This window comes from Bos indicus x Bos taurus, chromosome 2 (genome assembly GCF_003369695.1).
Source record: "Bos indicus x Bos taurus breed Angus x Brahman F1 hybrid chromosome 2, Bos_hybrid_MaternalHap_v2.0, whole genome shotgun sequence".
In the NCBI taxonomy this organism is placed as follows: Eukaryota; Metazoa; Chordata; class Mammalia; order Artiodactyla; family Bovidae; genus Bos; species Bos indicus x Bos taurus.
In genome coordinates this window covers 6,297,191-6,309,727 of record NC_040077.1, presented here as the reverse complement: position 1 = coordinate 6,309,727, position 12,537 = coordinate 6,297,191, and the positions used below count along the sequence as shown (strand labels likewise).

The following is a 12,537-nucleotide window of genomic DNA, read 5'->3' as shown; positions in this document are numbered from 1 at the left end:
AAAGGCTCCAGTTTATTTTGAAAATTTTTAGATAGAGATTGCGATTACATAATAAAAATTAGTGATTTGGTTATTCTATTGGCCAAACTGATGTAGATAGATTTAAAGTCATACAGATGTAAATCATCTCTGACTAGGTAAATTGATAATAGATAATTGGGATATAGTTTTGTCACACAGCCATCACTCAAAACTCCAACTGTTTAAATTATCTTGTGTTAGATTATTTTAAAGTTAATCATAATTTTAGTTATAAAAAGAAACATAGACTTTCAGCAAAATTGGCTGTCGAAATTTAAAATATATCTAAGTCTGTTTTTTTAATTTATGCATTTTAAAAGAATAAGCAGTTTTCCTAATTTTTCAGTTATAAAATGACTTCCAATCAGTCCAAAACAGTAAAAAATAAATTTTTATAACAGAGTGGTATTTAAAACTGGAATTACCTGTTTCCATAATCTGATGAATGTATCAGTGACTGAAACAAAGTGATTCATGTTTTTTTTTTTTTAATTATATCATTAAGCATAACATCTCTGAAATTTATTATTGTTGTGAAACAATAATTTTGGAATATTCATCAGTCTTCAGTGTTACATTCCTGGTACGTATTACTAAACATACTAACTAAAATGAGCTGCTGCTACTGCTGCTAAGTCGCTTCAGTCGTGTCCGACTCTTAGCGACCCCATGGACTGCAGCCCACCAGGCTCCTCCATCCATGGGATTTTCCAGGCAAGAGTACTGGAGTGGGGTGCCATTGCCTTCTCCGAGATGGAAGTTGGGATGCCCTTATTTGTGGTCCCACAGAGCTGTGGAAGAAGAGAGGGAAGCCTCTAGCTTCGTTCTGATGTTTCCTGCTCCCTGTGACACAGTGCAGGATGCCTCCTGTGTCCCTGAGAGCCATTGTGGTAAGCCTTTAATTAGAATAGGCACAGAATTTTTTAAGCAGTTGGTATATCATGTTTCGTAAATGCAACTTTCTCACTGATAATAAAACTGTGGAAAGGGGAAAAGCCAAGGCCAGGATCTCCCTGTTGCTAGTGTCCCACAGTGGAGTATTTGGGGGAAGTCATAACGTACAGCTGTAGGCAGACAGGCAGGCATACTCACACTGAGGAAGAAAAGACAGGTCAGTGATCCATGTGCGGTTCACATTTCAGCTGAATCATGAGGACCAATTACCTTACTTTTCAGATTTTGTTTTTGTGCCAAAGTAAAGTATTTGTCCAAAAGTCAGCAGAAGCAGAACAAAACCAAAAAACCTCCACAAAACTTTAATTATCTTAAATGAAATTTTGTCAGGAGAGGATTTTTTTTTCTCATGAATTTAAAGATATATACTAAGCTTTTAATTTACTTACTTTCTGAAACATTGAGAAAAATAGTACTTATCTAAAGCTTAAATGCTTTTATGCAATTTTAACTTTGTAATAGTATTATAATTTATTGAAATTCATTAACTAGATCAGAGAGTCAGTTTTTAACAATTGATAATTAATATAACCTCTAAGGACTTCTAAAACTTCTTTTAAAGTAAACTCATTTTAAAATTCTTTAAAATAAATTTATTTTTTCTCTTGAGAACACCACTGGAGTCATTCACTGCCACAATTCCTCAATGACTCTAGTCAGAAGCACCAGTAATAATTTGTAATAATAAAGATGCTTCTGATGGTGGAGTTATTACCAATTCAAATGTACTAGCTGCTGCACAGCTAACAGCAGCTAACACATTCTGAACCTGTGCCTGGTCCAAAAAAAGGTTTCCTGTCCAGGACACAGGATCATATGATGAAATGAACTCTTGAAATACAATTCCTTCTTCTGAGGAACACACTGTGTTTTATGAATTTGTGAAACTGTGTGTGTGTGTTATCCTTCACTGTCTTTTGCAGGGAATTACAAAGGATTTCCTATCTAAATAAATTTCCATAGTACCATAAACAATTCAGTTTTTAAAATTTTAACACTGGAAGACGACATTATGTTCTTTTTTTTTTTTTCTTTTTTTAAACTTCTTTAACATAAATGTTGCATTATGACCACTAAGGTTCTATTTTGCTTTTTAGCACTTCTGTTTATTCATCTAGGCTGGAGTTTGTTTACTATTCCCTAATGGTTTAAGGCTAAATCTGTAAAATGCTTTGAAGTAGTTAAAGCAAAAACCCGTGTAACCTTATAAAGTATTAGCATCATCTTCATCTTATCATCACCCTTCTCCTAAGATGATAGTGTAATCATTTATTCAGGACCATCTAGCAAGCCACTGGCAGAGTTAGCACTAGAACTCAGAGTTCCAGGGCTGCCTTTACTCAGTGACACCAGCTTACGTCAAGTGGCTAGCTCTTTGGAGAATAGAAATAGAATTCAGTTGACCTTGGCATTTTGGAGCAGTGTTTGGTTAAATGTAGAATTATTTTTAGAGGGACAATCATAAAGTGATTAAATTAGAAATAGGAAAGAAAATCTCTAGGAATTTCTGTACTCTTTGTTTTTAACAAACTTTACTAGAGGGAATCTGGAGAAGGCAATGGCACCCCACTCTTGCCTGGAAAATCCCATGGACGGAGGGCCTTGCGGGCTGTAGTCCATGGGGTCGCTAAGAGTTGGACACGACTGAGGGACTTCACTTCACTAGAGGGAATCACAATTAGACACTATAGAGTTGGGATGCAGCTGGGAAGATTGAGATTGGTTATCAGGAAAACTTTTTTAAAATACAACTTTTGAACCATGAAGTGTATTATTGGAAATAGAAGAATCACTGGAGAGTATACAGAGGCTCACAACTTTGTTTCAGGCACAACTTTTTTTTGGTAGCAAGATTGTTGTTGTTTATTTTATTTATCTGTTTTTAATTTTTGACTGCACTGGGTCTTCCTGGCTGTGAACAGGCTTTCTCTAGTCGTGACGAGTGGGTGCTCCTCTCTTTTGCAGTGCTCAGTTTTCTCATCGTGGTGGCTTCCGTTGTCGCAGAGCACCAGCTCTGGGGTGCATGGGCTTCAGTAGCTGCAGCTCACGGGCTTGAGAGCTCAGGCTCATAGTTGTGCTTCACGGTCTTAGTTGCCCCACAGCATGTGGAATCTTCCTGGACCAGGGATCAAACCCTGTATCCCCTGCATTGGCAGGTGAATTCCTAACCACTTGACCCCCAGGGAAGTCCTCGGGTACAACTTTTGCGGGGGTGGGGGAACATTTATGACAGAAATAGCAGCCTGCAGCAATGAGCCTCTAATAATGATTTTATGGACATCACCCTTGGAGAAAATCTAACAGACTCTGCTAGTATGCTAGTACTGTGAGCTAGAGAAGCCATATATTTATATGCCATATAAATATATATTGATATTGAATATATATAAAAATATATTTATATGCTATGTGTGTATGTATATATATATACATACACACATATATATTTGTGGTGACTGGTGTTGCCTTCGTGGTACCCACATGTTCCACAGAGCCATCTGGCCTACCATAAATCAGGGCATGGTTAGGACTTGGTGACAGAATCATCACATGTAGACCCAACTGGACCTAGATGAATTCCAGTAGTGGTGCTGAATCTTTGTGGCTTCTTTCTAAATTATATAGATGTATTTTAAGATAGTCAGCTCTGCTTAGTCCAAGGATGACTGAGAAAGATTGCTCCCAATTTTGGGTGGTCATTGCTCACTCAAAATGTGAGAAGGCTTTTTTGAAACCACCCTGCTTTTTTGCCAGCATTCCCACTCACCAACTATGGTGTTTTCTCATAATGGAATGTTTTACCATTGTTATAGCATGTGTTCTTCTAGTAATCTCACAAAAGTTGGTAAGTAGAAAGCTGAGGGTGAGGATGGCTCAGAAGAGTTCAGACATTCTTAAATTTATATTTCTATGACTGTAATATCTTAGGAAATATTTTCATGCTGAATGGAATCCTTTTTTATATGTTTTAATTCTAGTTTTTTAAATAATAAAATGTTTCCATTTAAACAGTGAGTTTAAAGTTTGGGTTTAAGAAATATTGCTGATAAATCAACATATATGTTTGATTAATTGATTTTTATTCTTTTGAACCATTAACTTGAAATACAGAAGTGCAATTTTATACTCAACATAAAGGAAGGAGTGAATGGTCACTTTACAAAAGAATTTTTCACTTTGCCAGCAACTTTGTGGGAATTGTCCGTTGAAAAGCAAGCTTCCCTAATGCAATTGAAGTATTTGATTTTACAGATGTTAAGTCATTTAATACATACAGTACAAATAGCCATTCAAGTTTATTGATGTGTGTGTATGTTTTAAGGTAATATATTTGGAATAAAAATCAGTAATTTGCAACATGAAAAATGTAAGCTAGCCTATTGTTTATTAGTGTATCACTATGGAATATTTCAAAGAGAAGTGGTTGTAAGAACTTACTAAGTCAAACTTTTTTCAGTTGAGAGAATATACATTTATTATTTTAAACCTCATTTTATAATGAGCCCACTGCAGTATATAAAATCATAATTTTATTTGAGTTTTTCTTATTCTAGGTTTCAATTACAACAAAGACAGCTGCTGATAACTTTAGTACCCAGTATGTTTTAGATGGTGGTGGTCACATAATTTCTCAAAAACCTTCACATCTTGGTCAAGGTAAGACAGAAGCTTTGTAGCATTCTTTGCTTTTCTTTCTTATTTTTTTAAAAAAATTGTTTTCTCTTTAAATTCAAAGGTATTGCTTTGTGTTTGATTCTCATAAAGTCTGGTTAACTTCTAATTGAACATTTAGCCTTATTCTAGCTGCTGACTTTTTTAAATACATAGAGTTCTCAAGAGGAACTGTGTGAAAGACTTTGAGCAACAACATGAATTGGTTATTCTATGAAAATTGTCAGAGCAGTTGTTTTACTTGGTCATTAGTGTCTTCTTTATATGAAGGATAATATATTTTTTGAAATGACTAAAATATTATTGATTTAGTAATCCATGGCAGTAAACATTATTGATTTAGTAATGTATGGCAGTTAACCATACTAAGCAAGATATTATTAAATAAATAATTAAAAAATTTTTTTTTTATGGAAAACTTCAAATGTATGTACAAAAGGAATAAGTACCCATCTCTCGGTTTCAGTAATTATCAACTTATTGCTAATGTTTCACATATTATTTGAAGCAAATAAATACATTATACTTGCTATTTGTAGTTTAGTTCTTTAGTATTTTATACATTTACACAATGTTAGTACATTTTAATTGACATCTTTTTAAGTCCCTCCCCTAAAGAATCCACCTGCCAGTGGAGAAAACATGATTCAATCCCTGGTTCGAAAAGTTCCCCTGGAGGAGGAAATGGCAGCCCACTCCACTATTCTTGCCTGGAAATCCCATGGACAGAGGAGCCTGGCGGGCTACAGGCCATGGGTTTGCAAAAGAGTAAGACATGACTTAGGGACTGAACAGCTACCTATTTACATCTAGAGAAAAATATCTCTTCAGGTGTGAGTTTCACATATCTACTTTAATCTTTTGCTATTAAATTCTGGTAATGGGATGTATAAAGTTGAGAGAATATTAAAGATACAGCCTGTTTAGAGTCATTCCCAAAAGAATTATGAGATCTGAAAAAGGACTTGCGTTGTTGAGTATTTTGTTAGTTGTCCTTCTGATTTGTGTTGTAAATTCATTTTTAAGTTTTTGGTCCCTCATTGTAATTTATCAAAGCACGGTATTTTTTTCTGTGGTTTCTTCCCTCCAATTTTAATGTTAAATTATTGGATGTATTTTTTCAAATGATTTCTTTCTTCATTGAAATTTATTTTCTTGTATCATAATACTGATACCAAATTTTCTCATTCTTTCTCTTATTTTATAAATCTTTATTTATACTTTTGATCATTAAAAATTAATATTTTTTCATCTACATAAAGGAAAGAGTTAATATGAACCCTTAAGAAAACACACTTTTCCCCCTCATTTATTTGGTAAATAAAAATGAGCTCAAGTCTAATAGCAGTTTAATTTGATGTATTATATTGTGCATGCTTTAATTAAAAGTAATAGATTGTGATTCTTTTCTTTTTTATGTGCTGAAAATAAAGACAAAGACAAGGCATTTTTTAATACGGTCCCTATCCAGAAATGCTCTTACCCCAGTTCTTAGGAGTTCAAGTTAAACCACTAGGAGATATTTGAGTGGCTATCCTGTGGAGGACTTTGAAGTAATCTAGTCACCTTATAAAACTTAAATGTATTTATTTTTATCTTAGTAGTAGCCAGTCTAATCTGGATGGCCAGTGCCTCTGCATCACTCATACTTCTCATGCTTTTCTATATTCATTTCCATGGGAACTATGAAATAACAGTCCTTAAATATGGAATCCTTCTGATCTTTGCCCATTTGCTGATTCATTTTTTTTCTTGGTGACCTAAGCCTTCTGTACTTCTAGTGAGACCATGTAGGCATATTAAGAAATTTCTCCAGTCAGTAAGTGAACCTTATTTTCTTAGCATATTCCTTTTATCTTAAGAAACTACTTACTTAGAAGGTCAGTGGTTGTGTCAGTAGTTAGTGTCTTTCATAACTCACTTCCCCCCACCAATTGCCTAGATAAACAACACAAAATCAAACCCCTAGTTTGTTGTTGCTCCAGGTAAGCGTATTATAGAAACCCACAAGCACTTTCGAAAGCCCTTCACACTTATATTGCCTTAGTGCTGATAGTTTCTGAGTGATTAAATCACAGACTCACATTTCACCACCAGCTGTCATTCAGCTTCCATTTAAATATTTTCTGTGTAAGATAAAACTACAGTACAACCATCCTAATTAATACCTGTGCATTTAGGGTTCTTGCAGATTAATTTCTTCTGTGGTGTGAATGTCCTTGCTTAGCAGTTACTCCTCATATCATCTGATAGAATGGTGATACCTGTAGATAACCTAACTGTAGATGGAGGGACAGCTCATAGCAACATCTTTCTTAGGCATTTTAAAATTCATTACCCCTTTAAAACATATTTTTAAATGTTTCAGAATTGTTTACTAGAGGTCCCAGTTCTGATTTTTCCAGATATAGGTATTTATTTTATGGATTAATTTAATCATTTAAAATAATTTGTGTGTTTAATGGAATATCATTTTAAATTGCCCTTACCTTCTGTTCACTTCTGTTTTAAGACATTTAAAAAATTAACAAGAAATGTAAAAATAAGTTTCTAGCTTTTAAATTATTTTACCAAGAACTCTGACTAAATGACTTGTTTTGATATCTTTTTTCTGTCATCAATTCTATTTCCTTTACCCTAGATAATCAGCATTAAGCTTTCTAAATTGATTTACCATCCTAGACAAATTGTTTTAACACCTCTTAGTAATTCTGCCTTAGGAATTTCTCAGATATCAAAATTAGTATATTTAAAGTACTCTGATCAGGGTATATCTTTTCCCTACCCCTTTTTTAGAGTAGAGCATCATGTTCTTTGTAAATGCTTGGTATGTGTGATTGTGTATGTATTGAAAAAATTATTTTTTCTTCTTGAGAATAGAACTTTATTCATTGAATAAGAAAGCATTGATATATTCAAGCAACCATACCTCTTTACATTAGGAATATAAATAGCTGCCTTATGGCATAACATAGGGTCATGTAAAAATATAACAGGGAGCATATTACAGGACTGCAGTTTAATTCTGGTGTTTATAGAATGTGCTAAAGTTAGAGAGCTGAGCAGTTCTCTTGTAAAATATGATAGTATACTAGGGCCTCCTCCCTATTGGCCAATATTGCTTGGTATTTTTTTAAGGATATACATTTCATTTGGAATCAGCAAAGTTTTCCATCATTAAGTTTTGTTCAAATATATGTGTATAATTCTTGGCTTATTGGTAATTCTCAATTTGTTGAGAGAAAATGTTTTTAGCTGGTGAAGCAATAAACCATCAGTTAATGTACGGATTAGGTACAGTGTGGTCTTCAATGCATAACATATATTTAAAAGCCAACATACATCTTTTTCATTTCATAAACATATATTTGCTCTGATTTCTGCCTACCTTCCTTACCACTGTCTGTCCACAGCTACGGTATACGTCATTATATTTGTACAGGCTAATGGAGACCACAGGTGAGTGAACAGAATTCACAGACTAGTGGAGAATACAGATGAGTAAAGAGGTAATGACAGCTATCTAGAGGACGGAAAGCAAATTTTTCAGAAAACATAATATTTCAGTTTGAGGATGGTAAGAAAAGGAGGGAATATAACTTTTCAATAAGAGAAGAATGGATGTGGAAATTGTCAGGAGACGACTGCTCTCTGTGTAATGACAGGGGGAAGCACATGATTTAAAAAGTTGTATTTTTTAAAATTCACTGGAAAGCTGTGTCACAAAGAAGTTAAATGAACCAAGTTCAAGATGCACCTTTGTGCCTTCCTAGACACACTTAGGCACAAAGAGACTGGTGGCTGCTTGTGTCCCTGAGAGCATTAACTGAGCCTGGAGGTGTAGGCAGGCAATGGAGCAAGCCTGCTATATGGGATTGTTCATGGCCCTAAGAGAAACCAGCTGAACTTTATTAGTTGCATACGAGCTGACATGACAGATTGGAGGATAGGATTGATCCTCAAATACTGGTTCACCTGAGAAGCCAAATCTTATCAGGACTCTTGCTGAGTAAGCAGTGATGAAGAAAGTTAGGACTGAGCTAGAGAGAGGAGAAGGCAATGGCACCCCACTCCAGTACTCTTGCCTGGAAAATCCCATGGATGGAGGAGCCTGGTAGGCTGCAGTCCATGGGGTCGCTAAGAGTCAGACATGTCTGATCGACTTCACTTTCACTTTTCACTTTTCATGCATTGGAGAAGGAAATGGCAACCCACTCCAGTGTTCTTGCCTGGAGAATCCCAGGGACCGGGGAGCCTGGTGGGCTGCCGTCTGTGGGGTCACACAGAGTCGGACACGACTGAAGTGACTTAGCAGCAAAGAGAGAAGTATCTTAAAGTCTTACAGTGTTTAAATCCCAAAGCCTTGCCATAGGAAGACACCTGATTCCATCTTCAAGACATTTGAAACCAGAAGTGAACTGGAACTAAAGGGCTACTCAGCTCCAACCCAAATGAACTCCTTTTGTATTAAAGAGAGCTACTCTTCACTCTAGCTGTTTGACAGAGAAAATGAATTTACCTTCACTGGGGAAAATATCTATTTCAGTATCTATTGTTCCTTTATGCATCATGTCTCGTAAAAATAAAAATATTGAGAGACTTGAAAAAAGGAAAATGGATTCATAGTCAAGAGAAAAAGTAGTTGATATAAACAAACTTGCATATGTTTGAATTAGGAAACAAGAACTTTCATGTTAAAGGATTTAGAGAAAAAGATAGTCAAAATTGATAAGACGGTGGAAAATTTGAGCAGAGAAATAGAATTCTAAGGAAGAACCTAATGAAAATTCTAGAACTTAAAAAGACATTTCTCCAGAGAAGACATACAGATGGCTAACAAACACATGAAAAGATGCTCAACATCACTCATTATCAGAGAAATGCAAATCAAAACCACTATGAGGTACCATTTCACGCCAGTCAGAATGGCTGCGATCCAAAAGTCTACAAGCAATAAATGCTGGAGAGGACGTGGAGAAAAGGGAACCCTCTTACACTGTTGGTGGGAATGCAAACTAGTACAGCCACTGTGGAGAACAGTGTGGAGATTCCTTAAAAAACTGGAAAGAGAACTGCCTTATGATCCAGCAATCCCACTGCTGGGCATACACACTGGGGAAACCAGAATTGAAAGAGACACATGTACCCCAATGTTCATTGCAGCACTGTTTATAATAGCCAGGACATGGAAGCAACCTAGATGTCCATCAGCAGATGAATGGATAAGAAAGCTGTGGTACATATACACAATGGAGTATTACTCAGCCATTAAAAAGAATACATTTGAATCAGTTCTAATGAGGTGGATGAAACTGGAGCCTATTATACAGAGTGAAGTAAGCCAGAAAGAAAAACACCAATACAGTATACTAACGCATATATATGGAATTTAGAAAGATGGTAACAATAACCCTGTATACGAGACAGCAAAAGAGACACTGATGTATAGAACAGTCTTTTGGACTCTGTGGGAGAGGGTGGGATGATTTGGGAGAATGGCATTGAAATACATATAATATCATATATGGAACGAGACGCCAGTCCAGGTTCGGTGCACGATACTGGATGCTTGGGGCTAGTGCACTGGGACGACCCAGAGGGATGGTATGGGGAGGGAGGAGGGAGGAGGGTTCAGGATGGGAAACACATGTATACCTGTGGCGGATTCATTTCGATATTTGGCAAAACCAATACAATATTGTAAAGTTTAAAAATAAAATAAAATTAAAAAAATAAAAATAATACAATAAGTAAAGCTGAAAAACCAATAAGGTAGATTAAACTGGTGTACTAAGAATGACATAGCAGAGTTCTGTGAGAATGTTTGGAGACAGTGGATGCAGGAGATGAAGTTAGAAAATGGTAGCTTGGATATTAGGTTATGTTATGTTACGGTGAGGAGTTTTTACCCCTTCTTGTAACCAGTGTTGGGCCACTGAAACTTTTTAGGTAGAGGATGGATATCATGCCATTTACAAAATAAACCAGCAGGACATTATAACTCCTACCATAATTTATGTCTTACTGTAAGAGATGTTATCTTGAACTAAGGTTTGAGGAGAAGGAAAGGACATGACATAAATTTGAGAGATCTTTTGGGCATAGAATGGCTAGGCCTAGGTGACTTAGGCAATATTGGTAGTAAGAGATGGGGGAAAGACTCAGTTCAATATAGAGTACCTGTTTTTGGAAACTGTTTGATGTCAATGTTATATGAGAACGGGAGGATAAATGTAGTATCAGACTCCAGGAGAAAGATCTAGGCATGGTGATTTGAAGTATCTTTGTAGTAATTTTGTATCCAGGTAATAATTTTGAATAAGTACCTATATATAAGTTGAGTATTGTAGGTCTCAGACATGTATATCTTATTTATAAGATACACATTTTGACATCTCAGAAAACAGGTTGTGGCTTATAATTAATGGCCTCCCTAATTACTTTGTCAACAAAGGTCCTTCTAGTCAAGGCTATGGTTTTTCCAGTAGTCATATATGGATGTGACAGTTGGACTATAAAGAAAGCTGAGCACCAAAGAATTGATGTTTTTGACCTGTGGTGTTGGAGAAGACTCTTGAGAGTCCCTTGGACTGCGAGGAGATCCAACCAGTCCATCCTAAAGGAGATCAGTCCTGAGTGTTCATTGGAAGGACTGATGCTGAAGCTGAAACTCCAGTACTTTGGCTACCTGATGAGAAGAGCTGACTCATTTGAAAAGACCCTGATGCTGGGGAAGATTGACGGCAGGAGAAGGGGACGACAGAGGATGAGATGGTTGGATGGCATCACCAACTTGATGGAAATGAGTCTGGGTGAACTCCGGGAGTTGGTAACGGACAGGGAGCCCTGGCATGCTGTGGTTCATGGGGTCGCAAAGAGTTGGACACGACTGAGCAACTGAACTGAACTGAACTGAATCCCTTTTGGATAAGCAGTTGTGTGTATTGTTTGTAATTTGTGTATTGATAGCAGGGATAAACAACAATTTTACATTTTCCTCCAAAGCAAGTGTTTTATGAGACCTAAAAAGGGAAAATAGCCACAAGTGAAAAAGCTGTGTTAGATAGAAAGGGATTGCCATCACAGGCCCAGCATTGAAATTCAATACACCCGAGGAAATTGCCTTATCTGTCAGGCTCTTTAAAAGAAATTTCAGAGCAATGAAAGGCTGGTGTGACTAGTTCTGTTGCCTGGGATGGTTATTTGGGCATCGTAGCATAGTTTAATTGGCATATTGTTTTTTTATTTTTTAGAGGGTCATAAAAGTGTATTTCTTACAGCTTTGCTGAAAGGAATTATTGGCATATGAGTGGCATTTAAAGCTGTGGGAGTGGAGGAAGTATCTAGGGAGAACGCAGAGTGAGATGAGGAGGCATAAGAGGTCTCAGAATATGGTGTGAGGCGAATTTTGGTGTGAGTGTGTGACCTCTCTTTAGCAATGGAGACAGAGTACCTACCTTTTCTGATTGCTGGGTGCGTGCACGCCTTATTCTCCGTCAGCTTTACCTAGGAATTTAGCAGTGGTATTTTTACTTCCCTAAGGCAGGGAATAGCAGCACCACAGTGTTACTAGTGAGGAGTGCTGTGGTGTTTCAAGGACTTCTGTTCTGTGTGTGAAAGTGACTTGGATTTAGGCCAAGAAAATACCCTGGAGGGAGGCCAAAAAAGAAAACCCCACTTTAAAGTGTTTGTACAGTCATCCCTCAGTATTCACAGAGGATTGGTTACAGGGCACCTTACAGATACCAAAATTGTCAGATGCTCAAGTCTCTTATGTAAAATGGTGTAGTCGTTGGCATATAACCTACACGCATCCTCCCATACATTTTAAATCATCTCTAAATTATTTATAATACCTAATACAGTGTAAAAGCTATGTAAATAGTTGCC

The 12,537-nt window shown here is 36.4% G+C and overlaps 1 protein-coding gene across 3 annotated transcripts in view; it reads left to right on the top strand.

The window, feature by feature from the left end:
- PMS1 (PMS1 homolog 1, mismatch repair system component) overlaps positions 1-12,537 on the top strand; it is a 131,029-nt gene that overhangs the window by 38,224 nt on the left and 80,268 nt on the right. For all 3 annotated transcript variants that reach the window (XM_027555522.1, XM_027555512.1, XM_027555530.1), the window contains exon 4: positions 4,530-4,632. In XM_027555522.1, coding sequence (XP_027411323.1) covers positions 4,530-4,632 — 103 coding nt within the window. The remainder of the gene's footprint in view (positions 1-4,529; positions 4,633-12,537) is intronic.